At 40.8% G+C, this 21,654-nt stretch overlaps 1 protein-coding gene across 2 annotated transcripts in view; it reads right to left on the reverse strand.

Annotated features, from left to right (window-relative positions):
* The window catches only part of strip2 (striatin interacting protein 2), a 38,291-nt gene extending 17,165 nt beyond the window's left edge, over positions 1–21,126 (reverse strand). For both annotated transcript variants that reach the window (XM_017494782.3, XM_017494781.3), the window contains exons 1-8: positions 20,972–21,126; positions 16,649–16,718; positions 14,405–14,479; positions 11,177–11,311; positions 10,895–11,015; positions 1,251–1,319; positions 629–735; positions 429–556 (exon numbers count right to left, since the gene is read on the reverse strand). In XM_017494782.3, coding sequence (XP_017350271.1) covers positions 429–556; positions 629–735; positions 1,251–1,319; positions 10,895–11,015; positions 11,177–11,311; positions 14,405–14,479; positions 16,649–16,718; positions 20,972–20,995 — 729 coding nt within the window. In that variant the 5' untranslated portion in view covers positions 20,996–21,126. The remainder of the gene's footprint in view (positions 1–428; positions 557–628; positions 736–1,250; positions 1,320–10,894; positions 11,016–11,176; positions 11,312–14,404; positions 14,480–16,648; positions 16,719–20,971) is intronic.
* Positions 21,127–21,654: the final 528 nt, after the last annotated feature.

Genomic DNA, 21,654 nt, shown 5'->3' on the forward strand with positions numbered 1-21,654 from the left:
CTTTTATAGACTAACTTTAGCTTTTTACTTCGAAACTAAGATTATGATTAGAGATGCACCGGTGTATCAGCCGATAAAGGCTATTTTTCACGCTATGCACCATCGGCCGATAGTTTAAAAACATCCAATGATAGGGCCGATTGTATCCTGTCAATCAAAAGAGGGCGGGAAAATGCATTGATTTCGTGCTGTGTGTAAAGATGATGTCTCTTGTGTGGAATGACGACAAAACTGCAGTTTGTATTCTCAGTCAGCTCTGCACTGCTACAATTTTACACCGGACGCTGCAGCAGTGAAGTGGGAGTTTTGGCGTAGTCAATTTTTTTTCCGCGCGGTGCTTGAGCTGAATTAAAGCACCAGTAAACCGCTGAAAGATTTAAATGAAGGCGAGTTGACAAAAAAAATATATATATATACACAAATCTGACCAGTACAGTCTTCCACAGCAGCAGTAGCACTTTCTTCATTGGGAAGTGGGGGGCACTCATGCTGCAGAACTTGGTTACCATGGTGAAGAGGAGAAGGGCAAAGGGCTCCCCATTGTAGAGTGGTGAACCTATGATGGGGAAGGCAGGTTAATCACAGATTACAAGGTCAATTTTATACACTCACACACACACTCACTCACCCAGCTCGGTTCTGAAGGATTCTTGAGCCTTCCGCCACTCCGGCTTGTCGTCTCCTGTTTCCACCCGGATCGTCTCCACCATCAGATACATGATGCTCAGCAGAACCCTGCCCAACACACATTTTTAATGTGTGTGTGTGTGTGAGAGAGAGAGATGTGCATCAGTGTATGTGTATGATACATGTCCTTCTATTAAGGTCTCATCAGAATTCACCCTGTGTCTTTAGCTGCCTAATTAAAATGGCAAAAAGCAGCAGGTCTCTAATTCTAGCCCTTTTGCCTTGAGGGATTTCCCACCAAGCGTCTAATCAACTAGAGGAGTGATGGCATTGGGATGAGAAGTGCGGGAAGAGGACAGCACTCCGAGATGGACTGACAGGTGAGGCTGGATTTAGAAAGCAATAATCTGAGCAGTCCTTCTTCTGCACCCACAGGGCTCAGTCTAATAGAGTAGGGAGAGGTGGATGAGATGGTGATATTTTGTGTGTGTGTGTGTGTGTGTGTGTGTGTGTGTGTGTGTGTGTGTGTGTGTGTGTGTGTGTGTGCGCACGCACGTGTCTTTAGGAAAAGGTTGAGATAAAGGTTATATCATTACTGAAATCATTTCTAGAATATTTCTCACCTGAGTTCAGTGCTGTCTGCCAGGGATATGGCAGGTTTCCTGACAGCACTGCTACATGCCTGGTTATTACTGTTAGAGAAAGAAACACACACACACCAAAAATCAAATATAGATTCAACCAGCCTCTAAATATTTCACTAAACATCTTACATAATTCCTGGGTCAGAGAAAATGTCAGCAATCTTATATTTGTACAGCGTCTTTCTTTCACACAAGGACACTTCATAGAGAAGAAAATGAAAACAATACATATACATTATTTATACATAGAGCAAAATTTTTACATAAAAACTAAATGTAAAAAACTATGCATAAGATTATAAAGACTTAGGCATTAAAAAAACATGGGGTGGTGTGATGCAGAACTTGATTACAACAAGGTGAAGGTGTTCATTTTCAGCACATCACAGTGTTTATTTCTCTTACACCACAGCAAATTACCAGTGATTCCATTTAATTAATTGAAGAATGATACATCATGCTTTTTCATCAGAGTATAATTCCACTTCATTTTTGGGGAACATCGGTAAAACAAGTGATCACTTGGGTAATAAACAGCTGTAAACTGTCACTCTTTCACAAAGCTCTCTTTTGTCTAAAACAGCGGTTCTTAACCTGGGGGTTGCAAAAAGGTCACGAGAAGCCACTGGTGTATTTTTGGACACAGTGAAACCACTGGTGTATTTTTGGATATCCGCACTGAATACTGAGAACTGCGTGACATGGCATAGAAAAAAAACACCCCTGTTCACGTCGACCTATCTCTATGAGGCTGTTTTTCCAGAGCCGGTATACTAGAAGAACCAACAAGTCTAGTCCATTTGTTATTGTCTGCACTTATATAGTGCTTTTTTAACCTTAGCAGTTCTAAAAAGCGCTTTACACTGTTTCTCATTCACCCACACACTCACACCAATGGCTGCAGAGCTGTCATGCAAGGCACTAGCTTGCCATCGAGAGGGATCAGTGTTTTGCCCAAGGATACTTCGGCGGGAATCGAACCGTGTTAGTGGACAACCCGCTCTACCACCTGAGCTTCACCCACCTCTAATTTGGATTCCTCAAATCCACTTAAAGTATACCTCAAACAGGACAGAAGCTATTGAATAAAAACTATTTCAGACATTTGACCTTGCTGTGACCTTGACCTTGTTTGGATCGATTTCAAAATCTAATCAGTTCATCTGTCTCTCTTCTTGGAACGGATGCACGGACAGACGGAAAATCCTAAAATATAATGCCTCCACCACATAGTGCAGGGCAAAAATATGCAGCTTGTCATACTACAGAGGAAACGAAGGAAAGCACAAAGTCTGTTGTTTTGAAGACATTCCTGTGAATGAAAATGCTTATACCCAAGGCCCCTTCCAGAGTTCTTAAAGAAATGTCTTGATCATATGACTACATGTTGTTCTTTATTAAATAACACATCTTTTAAGAGTCATTATTAACCTTAGATTATGTTGAGTGTCTGCCATACAAGTCCCTGTGAATGAGTTTAACTATATATAGTTGCAATCAAAATGATTCAACCCCCATTGCGAATCAGGTTTATTGTAAAAATTTACAGATTTTCAGCTGTTTGCAATGAACACATCAAATAAAAGCAATTGAAATAGTTCAACACAATGAATACTTCAAGTGCTTTCCCCAAATTCAACTGAAAATGCAACTTATAATGACTTCTCTCTCTCTTTTCATTTCGGCTTCTCCCTAGTTCAGGGGTTGCCACAGCGAATCAATTTTCTCCATATGTCTCTGTCGTGGGTGTCTTCCAGTGACACCCTGGTCTTTTTTAAGTCGATGCTTATTTGGGCCATGTAGTTCCGTAGCGGTCTTCCCCGCTTCCGTTTTCCTGGGGTTTTCATTCCGAGCATTCTTCGTGTTACATGCTCTACTCCTCTTCTATTTACATGCCCAAACCATCTCACTCGCTCTTCTCTTGCTTTCTCCATGAAGTGCGTGACTTGGGCCGTTTTCCTGATTTGCTCATTTTGGATTTTGTCTAGACTAGTGTGGCCTAACAAAAATCTGAGCATTCGCATCTCTGCTACTTCCAGAGTAGCAGTAAGTCTTTTTGTGGTAGCCACTGTTTCCAGACCATACAGCATGGCTGGTCGCACCACTTTTCTTGTAGATGGTTCCTTTCTTTTTAGCCGGCACTCTCTTGTCGCACATGACTCCAGTAGTTCTTCTCCAGCTGGCCCAACCTGCTTGGATCCTGTGGTTGACCTCTTGTCGGGTCGTTCCATTTTTCTCCACAATGGATCCAAGGTAGCAGACGTTATCTGCTTGTTTAATTTCTTCTCCATCATTGAACTTCAATGAGTCATGGTTTTCAGGATCACCAATGCACAGAGCTGCAGGTCCTTTGCAGTCACTCAAAGGTTTTTTACAACCTGCCTTCTCAGAAATCTGTTTACAGCCATTGATAGCTCCCTTTTTCTGCCTCATCCAGGTATTTCATAAATTTTCTGCCCCTAGCTAGTTCAGGTATTTCATGTGTTGCAGTTCAAGCACACCTGGTGCAACTAATGAAGCCCTTGATTAGTTGTATCAGGTGTGCTTGAGACAACACCTATTTTGCATATTTGTGCTGTTGTATTTTGTCATAAGTTGCATTTTCAGATGAATTTGGGCCACTTGAAGCGTTTCAATTGCTTTTGTTTGATTTATTCGTTGCAAACAGTTGAAAGTCTGTAAATTTTGACAATAAACCTGATTTGCAGCGGGGGTTGAATAATTTTGATCGCAACTGTAAACAATAATGTACTAGAATGAGCATTTTAATATAAAACTGTGATTTGCATTACAGTTGGCACTACAGTCAGTGCTGCTGTTAATTTCCATCCATCTTCTCTAATGTTTTCCTACACAGGGTCAGGGGGGAGCCCGGAGCCCATCCCCGGGGACTCGGTGCACAAGGTGAGGGTCACCCTGAATGGGGTGCCAACCCATTGTACATACAATGGACAATTTGGAAATGCCAATCAGCCTACAACGTATGTCTTTGGACTTGGGGAGGAAACCAGAGTACCCAGAGGAAACCCCCAAATCACAGGGAGAACATGCAGACTCGACGCATGCAGGGCAGAGGCGGGACCCTGGAGATGCTAAGCAAACATGCTAACCACTAAGCCACCGTGGCCCCCTGCTGTTACTTTATCAACCCCTTTTGACCAAGATTTGAGAATTCAGCAGCACTGTGAGATAATAGGATATAATGAAGTTTACTGAATAACAGTTAGCACTGAGTGCTGTTACAGATAAGGAATTTCAGACTATGTCTTTCAGTCCTCAGTCAGCCTTTCAGCCTTTCACTTCTCTTAACTCTTAGTTCTGTGCTGCTATGAGCTAGAAAGTATGGTTGACCGCAGAGTGTTCAGGCCTGGAGAGTCTAGATGAACACACACTGACACATGCTGTTCACAGAGACGTCCAGTTTATTCGTGCAGAACAGGAGTATTTATACACATAGATAAGCAGCAGTGCATGGGCGGTGCACGGTGCTACACAGATTCAGACAAAGCACAGCACACAGTCATACTACAAAAATATGTCTTTTCAAGGTATAGAAAATACATGCGTCAGCTATAATAAAGGATGGCAGTTGATCAGCTTATTCAAAAAGGTAATTAAATGAATACATTCCTCATAGGTATTTGACCCAATATTCCCCATATCTAAGTAGTCTTAATAGCAGTTCATAATATAAGAGAGTACATGATATAAGAGAATTCTCTTCAAGTGCCTACACACCAGCAGTGTGCCATATAAAGCACTCAGGAGCTTTCTAACATCCTTCTCGGTTCCAGTTCCAGCACACCTAATTCCACTTGACACGGCTCAGTGAACAAAGAGAATCAAATCATAGAGTGAGGCTGTGTTCACACTTAGTGTTTTTTCTTCAATCATTAGCATGGTACAATATAATTCAGTGTGAAAACACCCGTGTTTAAAAGTGCTGCTGTCCTTGTTTTATTATCAGATTGGATCATAGACAAACAAAAATGAACAAAATGTGCATTGTGTATTGTACGGCATTGTACAGTAACAAATCCATGATCCCACATTTCTTTGCTTTTTCATTACTACCTGTCCTGTGTGGTAACCATGCTGAAAGAATTGACACAAATCGGACAGTAAAAAAAATCCGACAGTAAGGCACTGCAATCTTATAATAATTATTCTCTACAACTAACATGATGAGTACACACAATACCGCAAAACATACAGACTGTGGGCAAGATTATGACAGGCAAAGCAACAAACACACACAACATCGACAGAAGCATGTCAATGAGGTAAACAGAAACCAGAACTTAAATACCCCTTATTAGGGGTAACACAAAACATGTGTGAGTGATCAGTGATCAGTGGTCATGTGATGTGCTGGGGCTGATGAGTAATGTAGTTCAGCGCCAATTTTGGCATAACCATGACACAATCTACATCACTGTCTTGATGTAGACAAGCGACAGCACTACACACATTTTATGTAATATAAGCTATATGTTTGTTTTTTTAATCACATGTTAAACAAATCAATTTGTGAATTTCTAGTAGTACTGCATTAAATGTGTCACCTCGTAAGCAGAGAACTTCACGGGTATTGTTACACACTGGGAACAGACCACTGATCTATTTATAGGGGAACAGACACAGGTACTCGACCAGGGTACTGATATTTCTGAATTCTCATTATAAAATAAAATCTTTAATTATATATATATATATATATATATATATATATATATATATATATATATATATATATATAATTTATATGTTTATTTCAATGTTTATATATATTTACTCTATATTTCTATAGTTCTATTTAATCTTTTGTTGTTGTTACTAGTAAAAGCTATTTAAGCTAGAGAAAAACAGATCCGAGTGGTTACAGAGCTGTTATGGTTATAATATGTGATTATGGGAATATTTTTATTTACATTTCATATCAGCATATGAAGCATGCCAGGCTACGCTTTTAAAGTACAGCCAGTGTGAACACAGCATACAGAACAAAGCGCTTGCTTTACTGTGCTATGGCTACACATCCATATGTACCATCTTCAATTTACATTTACAACCTCTTCTACCCTCTCATCAACCAGACGAGCAAGCATGATTAATATGTGTCGGCACAAAAGCTCACACACAGCTGTGTTTCCTCTACTACAGTAACAACTTACAGCCAAGGGAGCCAAACAACACTAAGGAGCTTGAATGCAGAGCACACAAGGGCAACTTGTTTTCGAACTGCACTGGAAGCCACTTATCCAAAGTGGAGAGAAACCAAGAGAAGGAGTGAGAGCAAGAGCGAGAGAGGTGTTTTTGGTATCCATTGAAAAGCAGTTTTTGTGGGTTCAGATTGCAAGACGTGTACTGCAGTATTTAAATGTTTTCTCTACCACTCAATACGATTTCAATTCAGAATGCCATGAAGCAATAATAAAACAATTCTTCATTCACCTTGACAAATCTCAAGGTTTTTATCCTTCTTGATAAATTTGAGAACCTTCATTCTTGATAAACACTAGGCTTAGCGTTACATGCACATATACAAGTCTGACATTTTGTACACTGATGCATCTAAGAATAATTCCCCCCCCCCCCCCCTTTTCCCTAGGTTATAATACCACAGCAGAGCCACACATGCTGTCAATTTGACTGAACAGAAATAGCAGTCCTACAGCAGCACCATAACAGAGTGTAACAAACCCATTTCAAAGCACTGCTGAACAGCACTGAGATGGAATCAGCGAACAGTGAATGACTGAAGCAGGACAGGAGAGGTGTCTCATTAGGGCAGGCCTGGGGAGAGCTGCACAAATACAGTGCCATCAGCAGCCAGGACATGACAGCTGTTTCCAGCCTGTTTCCTCAGGAGACTCGCAGGGAGTGAGGGGTAAAAATAGAACTGGTTCCTCAGAGCCACAGAGCACACAGGTTCCAAGGTCTCTGGCCTCACGCTGAGCGTTTCCGTCGTGTCCTCAAGTAAATCATTTAAGCTCAAGTCACTTTGGTTCAACACAATGCCCTGGTGCTAATCAGAGTAATCGTAGCAATCGTAGCAATCGTAGCAAGCTCTCAATGGGCCTATCCTAAACATATAAATGTCACAAAATGTGTGCTTTCTTATTCTGTCTTTCCAAAAAATTTGGCTTGTTACACTCAAATAAGAAGTACTATTACTTTCAAAGAATAATTATTCAAGTGAAAGTAAAAATACTTATCCAGGTAACTACTTGAGTATGAGTAAGAATGGATATAGTGTAAATCTCCTCAAGCAGAGCATTGTCTAGTAGACAGGATCAAATGTAAGCATTTTAAAACATGAAATCCATACATCCATCCATTTTCCATACTGCTTATCCTACTCCAAGAGCCTAGAGCCTATCCCAGGGGACTTGAGGCACAAAGCGGGGGACACCCTGGACAGGTGCTGTAGCATTACAATTTCCCTTCACTGGAACTAAAGGGCCCAAACCTGTTCCAGCATGACACTGCCCCTGTGCACAAAGCAAGCTCCATAAAAACATGGTGTGCCAAGGTTGGAGTGGAAGAACTCTTGTGTTCATGCTCTTCAATCTAATTCAATTTTATTTGTATAGCACTTGTAACAATGGACATCACTGAAGGAGGTGCCAACTCATCTCAGGGCACAATCACACATACATTCACACACTACGGACAATTTGGAAATGCCATTCAACCTACACCACATGTGTTTGGACTGCAGGAAAAAACCAGAGTACCTGGAGCAAACCCCCGAAGCACGCGGAGAACATGCAAACTCCACACACAGGGTGGAGGCAGGATGCAAAACCCACAACCCGAGGTGTGAGGCAAATGTAAGATAAGATACAATCAGATGTATTGATCCTCCATAGGGGAAATTCAAGATATGCTAACCACTAAGCCTCCATGTCCGTTACAACATGAAATCAAAATGACTAAATGAAAATAAATGGCAATTAAGTTATTTCAATTATTAATATACATCTATGCATCACTGAGGTAGAATGTACACCTCTAATCTATGGGGGAAAAACTAACTTAACCTTATTATCTCAATTTGAATTCACTGTTCACTGTCAAGATTAGAAATGGACTGTGGCTAATTGTAACGCTAACATTCATCTCTATTTGATACGGTGTCTAATTTAAGCATTAAGCATCTTCATGGACACAAACACTTTTTTAAAGTTCTTTGTGGAGTTCCTGGAGTCATGAAAAAATAAGTACAACCCCAGGAGTCATTGAAAAAATAAGTACAACCCCAGGTAATTGTTGGCTTTTTTGACGAGAAAACATTTGAAACTGTGTAATGACAAATGACACACAAAATTGACATTTTGTAGTAATTTTAAATTAACAAAAAAAAAGGAAAGAGCAATCACATGGAAAAAGTAAGTGCACTCCTACATTTATCACACCTTCAAATCCATATAATTAGAATTAGGTGTTCAAGATTGGGTGACAGTGATTAGAACCTGCTTAGGGAGTGCAGGTGGAACCTGTTTAACCTTATTTAAACCTCTCATATCTAGTGTTCCCTTTGTTATTGAGGTGTGTAGTGTCATCATGCCAAGATCTAAAGAGTACCGTAAGATCTTCAGAAAAAAAGGTTGTGGATGCCTATTAGTCTGGCGAGGGATTTAAAAAGATCTCTAAATTATTTGAAATGCATCATTCCACTGTAAGAAAAATCCTTACAAATGGTGCAGACTTCAAACGACTGCCAACTAGTCCAGGACTGGCCGCCCAGCAAATTCAGCCCAAGAGCAAACCGTCTGATGCACAAAGAAGTCTCCAAGACCCCCATAACTTCACCACAGCATCTGCTAGTCAGTCTTGCAACTGTTGGTGGCAAAGTACGTGCGTCTACAATCAGAAATAAATTGCAAAAATTTGATCTGCATGGGAGGCGTGCCAGGAAAAAGCCTTTGCTGTCTAAAAAGTCCAATAAAGCAAGACTACAGTTTACCAATGAGTATATAGGCAAAGATCAGGCCTTTTGGAATAATGTGCTCTGGACAGATGAATCAAAGATAGAGTTGTTTGGCCACAGTAACAGCAGACATGTTTGGCACTGACCCAAGACAGCTTTTCAGGAGAAACACCTCATACCATCTGTAAAGCACAGTGGTGGAAATGTTATGGTTTGGGGTTGCTTCACTTCCTCAGGGACTGGACAGATTACATTCATCGATTCAACTATGAATTCTGCATCATATCAAAGAGTGCTTGAAGATAATGTGAGGTCATCTGTCCAAAAGTTGAAGTTGAACCAAAAGTGGACCTTTCAACAAGATAATGATCCTAAGCACACCAACAAATCCACCAAGGAATGGCTCAAAAAGAAGAAATGGAGGGTTATGGAATGGCCTAGTCAAAGCCCGGATTTTAAATCCCATTGAAATGTTGTGGAGGGATTTGAAATGAACAGTACATGCAAGAAAACCCTTAAACATCTTGCAAGTGAAAGAATATTGTATGAGGAGTGGTCAAAAATTCCAGCAAGCCAATGTCAGTGACTGGTGGACAATTATACAGAACACCTACAAGAAGTTATTTCTGATAAAGGTGTACTTACTTTTATCACAGATGGATATCACATCTATTGATATTTCTGATGAATAAAGGATTGAAAAAGCCATCTGTCCTCATGGTTTTATTCAAGTATATCAACTTTATTAATAGGCACTGTTTCAAAGATGATCAAATGTTTGCTTGTCCAAATATGTATTAAAAATAAATAAATAAATAAATAGGCAACCATTTCCATGGGGTGTACTTATTTTTTTTCACATGACTGTAATAAGACTGACAATGTTTGACTGGTACACATTGGAGTGACGTAAACCGTGACCTCATGAAGAGTAAAGAAGAAGAAGATGTGACAGGGCCATGGAGAATCAAAAAGAAATCCTAATGAACAAAACAAGCAGAACGTCCAGCCAATTCTAAACCGTGGGGGGGGAATAAATTAACAGAGCAGAGCTGAATGTAACATAAAAAGTATATTTTTATAAACTTTTTTTTTTATAAACTTTTATATACTATAAGTAAAAGTATATTTTTGTCTTTACATGTTTACTTGAGTAGGAATAAAACGTTACCAACATTAAAACTGCTCTTACAAGTATATAAGAATATAAAGTACTCTAGTAATTGAGTAAATGCAGTGCTTTACTACTCTCCAATGCAGATTAGTTAGCCAGCACTCTAAGACAGCATGGCTTTACGTTCTGATCTCAGTGATTAAAGCAGGAACAGGGAGGAGAAAGAGATTGATGAAGGAATGAAGATTAGAAGAAACTGGCCGAGTGGGATTTTTAGACCCGAATTGGAATTGCAACCAAAACATTCACCAAAAAACAATCCCAACTGTGTTGAAACCATAATGTTGCCTTTCGAGAAAATGGGACAGAACTGAACATGGAGCCGATTTCTGGTGCAGAAAAATGTAAAGATAAATGAAGAAACATACAGATGTATTTCATGGCACCAAGCATAACTGATTTAAAAAAAAAAAAAAGTTGTTTCAGGATTAAATACAGGTTTAAACATTACACGCTGCACCTTTAAGATATGCGCGCACACTCACACACACAATCTGTGAAGAGCACACTCACTCAATCTCCATGCTGAGCAGCTCCAGCAGTGCAGTGAAGATGCCCATTTCATAGAGTAGAAAGACATTGTGTCGTGACCACTGCAGAACATCTGCTTCTGTGTGACACTCATCAAACACGCCTTTATTCACATACACATTCACACACACACAAAAAAAAGAGTATTTGGGAATGTAACATATATACACACACACACACATCTGCTATACATTCTCTATTGTAGAAACACTGAATACAATGCAAAGACTCAGTCTCAATGAGTGTGTATGTGGGGGGGTGTACCCTGGGCCAGGTAGAGTATAGCCCGAGACACTTTGAGTCTCTTGTCTCTGTCCGTGACCTCTAGAGCATCCAGCAGTCGCATGATATATGCCCTCTGTTCATCCACACTCAGCTCCACCCATCTCCTGCCCTTCACTGACACACACACACACACACACACACACACACACACACACACACACACACACACACACACACACACACACACACAGAGGGAGGGAGAGAGAGAGAGAAAAACACGAGTAAATACACACATTCAATCAGTCTCCACTCTCACTGCTCAATGACTCTCTCAGTCTCTTTGTTTCACATCTGAGAAAGATTAGTGAGCATTAGCGTTCCTGTTTGATCGATCCATCAGGTACATTGAAAATCTCAAACGTCCACTTTATATTTACATAATTATAAAGTGAATCTTTGGAATTGTGTCTCAATATAAAAAAATTCAAGGGGCTAGAGATTTGAAAGGACATACAAGAAGAAATTATGCAAGTTATAAGGCTGATGGGAATTAATTTGCAGGGACAACCAATTTGACAATAGAGGAGAGCAGACATGACAGGAGAGGTGACAAGAGCAGAGAGAGAGAGAGAGAGAGAGAGAGAGAGAGAGAGAGAGAGAGAAAGAGTGAAAGAGAGAGAGATAGGGTGAGTGAGACAGAAAGCGTGAGAGAGAGAGAGAGAGAGAGAGAGAAAGAGTGAGAAAGAGTGAAAGAGAGAGAGATAGGGTGAGTGAGACAGAAAGCGTGAGAGAGAGAGAGAGAGAGAGAGAGAGAGAGAGAGAGAGAGAGAGAGAGAGAGAAAGAACACGGAGGTCTAACAAGGTGATCTGAGCTTGTACATACAGTGAAGAGATAAGCCCATGGGCAAACAACCGTAAGCACCAACACTGTGCACTCATGTTCATGCTTAAATCAGTATAAACACGATCAGTACCACAGATGAGTATTACTCCTCTTAGTAAAACTCCGGTGCATTTCATCATAAATTGAATTTTTTGCGTTGGTAGGTCTGTAGGATGTGTGATTTCCTCTGACAATAATTTAGACACATTTCCCTGCACTGTGGAATAAATGGGTACATTTTCTTTACTCAGAATGTAATGATGTGGAAAGTGTAAATGCAGTTTTTGAGAAAAGTTCATGCAAAACTTGCATTTTTGTAGAACAACCTCATGATTTTTTAGTTAAAGATATTTGTAGATTAAGCTATAAATCAGCATATTTCACACACACACACACAGCTATCGTCAGCACAACATGCACAAATTACATCTCAACAACATGTAGCTTGCTTGCTATCAGCGCAGCATTGTTTTTATCACCTTTAATGCATGTTATTAATATTTCACATTATACATTTAGACCAGTGGGTATATTTATTCAGCTCATGATTTTTACTAAGTTGGATATTACCAGCTAAACAAAACCCTTGAAAAAAAAGTTGTGTGAGGGGAACTTGAGCTGAATCTACTCATCACAGGGTGAGAGAATGGATATTTAATAAACCATCACAAAGAAGGGCTTCTGTCTTACAACACTCACAGGTTTAAAGAACACTGTATGCCCAACAATGGTTTAAAAAAAAAAAAAGTGGATACTAAAAATAATTCTTCTCTAATCGCAAACATGATGCACACGACATCACTGAGATGTAAAGTGTGCAAGTATTGACAACGTAGGTGTGTGTTTTATAAATTTGTATTTTTTTACTTTAGTGCTCTAGTGTTTAAAGCTGGATACAACTGTATAAGAATAGTTTTAGTAAGACTGTATTGTAATGTCGCGATCATCAGTGCAAGGGTTGTTTTGGATCCACATTTTAGCCTAGAAACATTTTGAAACATTTACTGAATTTCCCAAGTGCCTTCAGGCTCACACAATAATGTAAAATACACCAGTTTTCTGTTCTTTTCAAATCACAGAGAAATTGAACATCTAGTTCCAAGACAATCTTCTCTGAGAGAATAATATGTTAGCTATTACAGACTTGCTGGTGTGAATGGCGGTTAATTTTTAATAAGGTGTGGCCACAAGTTAAACTTCTTGAGTTGTATTTTGCATCTATGAAATACTTAACTATCCCATCCATCCATTTTTCCATGCCGCTGATCCTACACAGGGTTGCAGGGAGCCTGGAGCCTATCCTATGGGGGACAGCCTGGACGGGATGCCAAGCCATCGCAGGGCACAATCGCACAAACATTTACAGACCCATTCACACACTACATACAATTCAGAGATGCCAATCAGCCTACAACGCACGCCTTTGGACTGTGACAGGGAGAACATGCAAACTCCACACGCACAGGGCAGAGACAAGACTCCACCATGACCGGGACCCCCATCGGGGTCATTGGTATTGTGACATGGATACATTAGCCAATGTCACTTTAAGTGACTTCTCTGACTTTTTTCCATCCGTTCCCAACAAATAACTAACTGGAAGTCACGCATTAAGATAGATGCTCCCGCAACATATTAAGTCCTGGGCTCAACCTACACAATTTGTGGCTACAAAATTGGTCTTGTATGGCCACAGTTATAACTGTAATTATATAACAATCTGTGGCCATTTAGATATTTTGTGGCCTCCAAATATTAATATGTGGTCATGACTTATTAAGAACTATCCACCAATTCATCTCAGAGGCTCAGTATTTTACAGTCAGCAGGCTACAGGACATTACAGTCTGTGTGTACAAAAACGTGTAAAAGAAAACAGAGACTTCTAACTGGGCTGCTGAACTGGTTAAACACAGCAGTGTCTCCTTCGTACACATTCTTCAAGACACACATTGAGCTGTACTTTGTACATTTGGCTCTTTGTTCTTCCCTGCAGGGTGTACTTCACACACACACACACACACACACACACACAGGAACTGTACCATACTGACAGTTCATTTCTCTCTCTTTCCGGGCCACTTGGGAGCTTTCAATTAATCAGCTCCTTCAGTCTCCCTCTCGGCACACACACTTTACATGTGTGAATAACCTTCTCATACAGCAGTCTCTCTTGGTAAAGAGCTAGAATTCCACCACAGAAACCAGCCACAGTGACAGTACATGCACAAAAACACAATCATGAACACACAACAGTTCTGAGTAGGCCTATGAGGTTATTGGTGGGGGCATGATTGTAGCTGGCTACAGCTGAAGTAAACAAGGAGATGTGTACTGTTCACACCGCTCTGTAACCGGACGAGACATGATAGTCTTGACATTACCGTGACTCCTAAAGTCCTCCTCAAAGCAGTCCCGGTTCAGACTGAACTCAGGCTCCTCTGTGTAACTGTACAGCTCTGAAAGAGAAGAAGAAAGAAAGAAGAAGTGGTATAGCAGGTAAAACAAGTTCTACAAATAAATGTGCTGAATGTAAACCCTGTGTAGCATTTTTTTTAATGGCCCAGTACATGGCATGGTCATGAACCTTTTCAGCTGGACTTCATTTGCATAATATTCGTATGTGTTTCTTATGATCATGTAGTATTAGGAGGCATGGTGGCATGACAGGTAACCTTGATGTCTCACAGCTCCAGGGTCCCTACTCAATCCTGAGCTCAGGTTACTGTCCGTGTCTGAGGGGGCTTTCACACTGGCAATTTAGTCCAAAATAGAGCATGAAATATTGGTAATGTGAAAGCTGTTATGTGGACCAGGAAGCGGACCATGGTACCGAACCCAAGACTACCTGTAGGATATGGTCTGAGTTCCACCTGAGAAAACCACCTGAATTTACTCTGGGTTCTCTGGTTTCCTTCCAGCTCCCAAAATCATGCCGGTTGATGAACTGGCTGCTGTAAATTGAGCCCAGGCATGAACAAGTGTGCAAATGTGTGTATCCCATGTCACCAACAATCACTTTGGATAGAAACTGATCTACATACAAAATAATAGAACAAGCAAAGATTCAAGTAACAAACTATACCATTTCTCAACAAATGTGCATGGTAGTTTAATGACACGAGGAAACATTCCACTCTGACAAACTCAGGCTTGCTGGCTAGCATAATATATACAGAATATATACATTCGCCTGCTTATATTTCCAGCAAATTTCTTAACGTTTGTAAATATTTGTATGAACATAAACACATTCAACAACTGAGACATAAAATGAACAAGTTTCACAGACATTTGACAAACAAATAGAATAATGAGTCCCTGAACAAAGGAGGGGTCAATGTCAAGAGTAACAGTCAGTATCTGTGGCCTCCAGCTGCTTTAAGTACTACAGTGCATCTCATCCTCATGGACTGCACCAGATTTGTCAGTTATTGCTGTGAGATGTTGCTCCACTCTTCCACCAAGGCATTTGCAAGTTCTCCATCACGTCTGGGAGGACACATGGTTACATGTAATTTTCCATTGCAAGGACGATCAGCTGTCCTTCCTGTCTCCCTGTAGCACTGTCTTAGGCGTCTTACATTACAGACATTGCAGTTTATTGCTCTGGCCACATCTGCAGTCCTCAAGCCTCCCTGCAGCAGGCCTATGGCATGTTCACACAGGCGAGCAGGCACTCTAGACATGTTTCTCTGGTGTTTTTACTTATTTATTTATTTATTTATTTATTTATTTTTAAGAGTCAGTAGAAAGGTCTCTTTAGTGTCCTAAGTTATTGTAACTGTGACCTTAATCGCCTGTAAACTGTTCGTGTCTTAAGGACTGTTCCACAGGAGCATGTGCAATAATTGTTTATGGTTCACTGAACAAACATGAAAAACATTGTTTAAACCCTTTACAATAAAGATCTGTAAAGCTTATTTGGATTTTACAAATGATCTTTAAAATACAGTCTCCTGAAAAATGAATGTTTCTTTTTTTGCTGAGTATACATGGGAAAAAAATCCATCCATCCATCCATCCATCCATCCATCTATCCATCCTTTTTCCATACTACTTATCCTACACAGGTCACGGGGAGCCTGGAGTCTATCCAAGAAGACACCCTGGACAGGGTGTCAACCCATCACACGGCACAAACACACACTACAGACAATTTGGATATGCCACTCAGCCTACAACGCATGTCTTTGGACTGGGGGAGGAAACCAGGGTACCCAGAGAAAACCCCCGAGGCATGGGGAAAACATACAGACTCCATGCACTCAGGGCGGACGCAGGATTCGAGCCCCCAGCCACCGTGTGTGGGGGAAAACATTTTTTTTAAAATCTCTCTTACTCAAAGACAAAGACAAGGTGGAAGGTGGACAGTGTAAAATAGGCTTAATGGTTTGTAAATGCATTTTAATTAATACACAATATATTAACAGTTCATCTAAAGTCAAGTCTTTATCACAATAACCACAAGTTTGTTAAAAGTTCCTATGACATGCCTAAAACACACACAAACTGTGTGTTAACTGTGTGTGTGTGTGTGTGTGTGTGTGTGTGTGTGTGTGTGTGTGTGTGTGTGTGTGTGTGTGTGTGTGTGTGTGTGTGTGTGTGTGTGTATGTATGTGTGTCACCTGAGAGTTCTGCAGTCAGACTGTCTGTGTCCCCATACTCAAACTCCAGGTTGGGGGATTCCATGGAACCCTAAAGAAAAGAACGAAACATACGCTTGAGCAGTGAAAAGGAAACACACTGATCAACCTGGATAGCTTACACCGAAACACACTCTTCAGGTTCTGCCACTATTTCCCCTCACTCTGCAGAGGCTTTTTTCCCAGCACTATGCTGTCTGTGTGATTATGCAAATGGGAGGATCAGTGCGTAGAGGAATTTGCAGGACGTATTTCTAAAGAAGCTGAATGAAATACACAGAAAAAAATAGTCAACATTTCTGGGAGTGGATTAACCATAATTTCCATCCAGTGATATTATACATACTGTCATGAGTCTCAGGAATTACATTTTGGGTTAGTGATAGTTTTGCGTAAAACCACACACACACACACACACACACACACACACACACACACACACACACACACTGCCTGAATGAACATATCCACAGGACCAGAGGGCAACCACATATCCACCACATGCTTCAAGAAATACAAGTACCAGTAGAAGCTTAAACATCTAGAGCCTATCCCAGGGGACTCAGGGCACAAAGTGGGGGGACACCCTGGACAGGTGCTGTAGTGTTACATTTCATAGACAACATCAAATGCTGAAACTGAGGAAATGTACCATTTTAAGAAAAAATAAGGCAATTTTGAATTTGATGATTGCAACACGTGTCAAAAAAGTTGGGACGGAGGCAACAAAAGGCTGGAAAAGTAAGTGTTACTAAAAAGAAACAGCTGAAGGAACATTTTACAACTAATTAGGTTAATTGGCACCAGGTCAGTAACATGATTGTGCCTCAAAAGAGTATCTTAGAGAGGCAGAATCTCTCAGAAGTAAAGATGGGATGGAATCTGGATGGAAGCGTATGTTGCTCTAAAAACTGTATCTGTACCTTAAAAACTGTACCTTTCAGCATTGATGGTGCCTTTCCAGATGTGCAAGATGCACCCCCATAACCATCAGAGATGTAGGCTTTTGGGAACCTGGGTTGTAAATTCCAGATATAAGTGTAAAATTTATAAATGCATTGCTACTGAGGGCACCAAAGGAGACGGTGGCAAGGAAAATCTACCTGAGACGACATCATGAAGAAACCTTGAGAGGAACCAGACTCAAAAGGGAACCCATCCTCATCTGGTGATGCTGCGATTATAAATATTATCACGTCTATAACCGTATATATTATATAACATATAGTATATAATATATAGTCAAAAAGTGCTAAATGTTTCAACAGGAACTTATGAATTTGAGTATGATCATCAGAGGCATTTCTGAATTCATTATAGTTTTAACATAAAGTCTGTTGTACCAAGCTCAAATTACTACCTGTTCAGTGATGGAGACTTGAGTGCAAGCTGTTCTTAGCAGATGCAGTCCTAAGACTATCCAAGGAAGAACATGCACAGCCATCCCTTATGGCTTCTATGCAGCACCATTTTCAGTAATCTTATGGTAATCTTTAGGCTGTCCATGTGGGGCCACCCAGTGAGTGATTTTCAGATTTTTCATGCTCTTGTGGAGGAATAAACACAAATGCCTACAGCCACGCTGCAAAATCTAGTGGAAAGCCTTCCCAGAAGAGTGGAGGTTATTGTAACAACAAACAGGTGAATAAATCTGAAATGGGAAGTTCAACAAGCATATATGGGTGTGACACTCACTGTCCACATACTACACTGAAGAGTGTATCTTTGAATGCTATAGGAAAAGCGTTATATTTCATATTTTACGTATGCATAAGTATACTCTATGCATTGCCTTCTTGAACATCTCCCACACAAATGTGGTTGGGTGTTTGCAAAGTTGATTTTAAATTGCACCACAATAAATACCTGAGCAGCATGTTTTGCCCGAGATCTTGACAATATGAGCAGTCTGAATAGACATCTCGTCCCTCTACGCTGTTTCCAGCATGCTGTGTTACACACTCAACCGCCCACGACTTATTCCTGAGAACAGGCGCATCCCAATTAGGTAGAAAATATGTGTATATTTGCAGCTCTATAATATAACTGAGCAAACAAGCACTGAAGTAGGTGTAATACAGACCTATACAACACACACACACACACTTTTATAGTGAGTGGTGCTTATTTTGGTCTTCAGGAGCAGATGGGACTGAGAGCCAGAGACGAGAGCTCTGACTGAGAGGCACGAGGGAGAGCACGGTTTTCCTCTCACAGACACATTTCCAGAAGGATGCTCCCTGTGTGTCACCACCAAGCGCTCTCTTATCAAGAGTGTCCAATCCATAAATCTAATCCGAAGGGCTATGGACAGGTCAGTACTACTACGAGAATGTGAGATGAGCCATGTGCAAAATGCTATTAGCACATGAAACGACAATTACAGTCTGTAGCAGAATCTAATCTTAAATCACAGCACTCAATCTTCTCTCAAAAGAGCAGCTGAGAGTAATGCCAGAACAGAGGCATCAGGCTCTACATTAAGAACAGCTCTACCAACCCCCTACTTCGTATTCCATAAATACCAAACATCAACAGCACAAATATACACATTGACAATAGCACTGGCCTGGATCCAAGGGCTCAAAGATCCTATTACATCTGCCATATTCCATCTTATTTGACCTCTGAATGAGATGCAATCCTATTTCTAGGAGCCTGGAGATTGGTCTATATTTTAGCAGCAAGTATAATTTAGTCAGGAGGGTTGGTGGGAGGGAGCCATGCATGTGTTGCATGCTTACATCTAAATCTCCTCTGCATTGTGTTAGAAAATCTAGCCTGAAGGATCAAAAAGACTCGAGAAAACGTTAATAGCACTCATCCAGGATCCTCATCTGACATGGTGGAGGGAAAACTGCTACTACTTTATTCTGGTCTGCATTACAGGGGATCTGGAAGTGAACACACAGACTCACATCTAGATATGCCATTTGAAATTTAAAGACGCCATTTGACAAACCGGCGTGTTTTTGGGAGATGAGAAGCCGGAGAACATTGAGGAAACCAACACAGACACATGGAAAACATGACACTTCAGACAGACAGTTAACCAAGCTTAGGATTGAACTGGCGACCCTAGTGCTATGAGTCAGCAACACTACCCGCTCCACTACAATGCCATCTGGGGTTATTATTATGATTCTGATTTCTAATCAGTCATTTTATGCATGTATCTAACAGGCAAATAAATTCAGACATTTTTTAAAAAATATCAATTTCATTTTTATGTAAATAGTAAATAAATAAATGCACAGTGGGAAGCATTGCATCCTCACAGCTCCAGAGTCTCCGGTTCAACCCTGAGCTCAGGTGTGGAGATACACATGTTCTCATGTTCACCGGAGTTTGCTATGGGTTCTCCAGTTTCCTCCTGCCTCCCATAAAACATGCCGTGATAGGCTGGGGATCCACTGCAAACTTGACCACGATACTGAAGATGAATGAATGAATCATAAACCTAATAAAACTAGAGGAGGAGAAGAAGAGCTTGCTATGATGCAACTGTATAAACAACCCTATGAAAAATTCCTCCACCATGTCAGATGAGGGTACAGAATGATGTGCTTTAAAAGTATTGATCAGCAACCCTATTCCTGGAGATCTACCTTTCTGAAGACTTTAGCTCCAACAGTAATGATGCCCCCCTGACCGTCTAATCAGTGCCTTAAGAGGTTTTTAATCAACTAAAACAGGTGTGTTATATTTTGGATGGAGATGAAACCTGCAGGAAGGTAGTTCTCCAGGAAAACCACTGTATTAGAGCATGTTTTTGGATCTTCATGCGTGACCTTATAATATAGCGGAGAGGGGCTTTAGATAAACAGGTAAACATTGTGACTCTGACCATCATAAAGCAGATAGTGACGATAAATGAATAAGATGGTAAATTAAAATAAATCAATACATTCTTCACCCAAGTATAAATACACCAATCCAAGTATATAGAGGTGCATTACACCGAGGATTATAATAAAGAGATATATTGATTTTACGCAGTGGGGCTGGAGAGGCACAGGCTGAATGGGTCGCACCACATGACACTGCTGAAGTCCCGCAGTCCCACCGTCGGTCATCCGAACTGCAAAATGTGAGATATTTATAGAGCTCACACGCCGTGTCGCCAAAATAAGAAGTCGGGTTACATCCGTTCTGGAGCAAGGGCATTTAAAGCTGCCCCAGCAACAACCACCGACACGCGCACACACACACACACACGCACGCGCGCGCGCGCGCGCGCTCCGCGTCCTGATTCCTGATACACTCCTGCTCAATGTGTTTATAAGGTGTAAAATAGACAAGTACCTCCATGTCGTCCGACTGCTGCATGGCTCGTGTTTGTGTCTGTGTTTGTGTCTGTGTGTGTCTCTGTTGTCTGTCTCCTCCGCTCGCGCACCGTCACATTGACCGCGACGCCGCCGGGGTTGCCAACTTCAGAATTCCGCGACGCTCTGATTGGACGCTGAGGCGGTGAGGGGGCGGGGTTTTACACACACTGTACACATTCGGCGCTTATAGTCTCGCGCAGTGCGATTAAAGGACGACGTTTATCTTAAGAATACATTAGATCAGCTATTAGGTTGTGTTGTGAGACTCCTTTAAAGACCTCCATTAACTTGAAGAGCATACAGAAAAACATTTCAGCAGAATTGACCATCTCAATACAATCTCTTGATTGTTAACTGATGGTCATTATGTGATGTAAAAATAAAAAAAAATAAAAAAAAATGGATGTATTCCTTGTCAACAACACTTTAATTAATTACTAGGGGGAAAAAGTAATTAAGACCAGGTCCGTAAATACCACTTATTTTACACAGGGTCATTGGCAAGCCAAGGAACTTGGGGCACAAGGCAGGGGACACCCTGGTTACAGGGCACAGTTGCACACACTGTTACTCACTAAACACAATTTGGAGATGACAATCTCCCTATAATGTATGTCTTTAGACTGGGGGAGGAAACTGCAGTACTTGGAGGAAACCCTG

The sequence above is a fragment of the Ictalurus punctatus genome, chromosome 19 (assembly GCF_001660625.3).
Source record: "Ictalurus punctatus breed USDA103 chromosome 19, Coco_2.0, whole genome shotgun sequence".
NCBI classification, from domain to species: domain Eukaryota; kingdom Metazoa; phylum Chordata; class Actinopteri; order Siluriformes; family Ictaluridae; genus Ictalurus; species Ictalurus punctatus.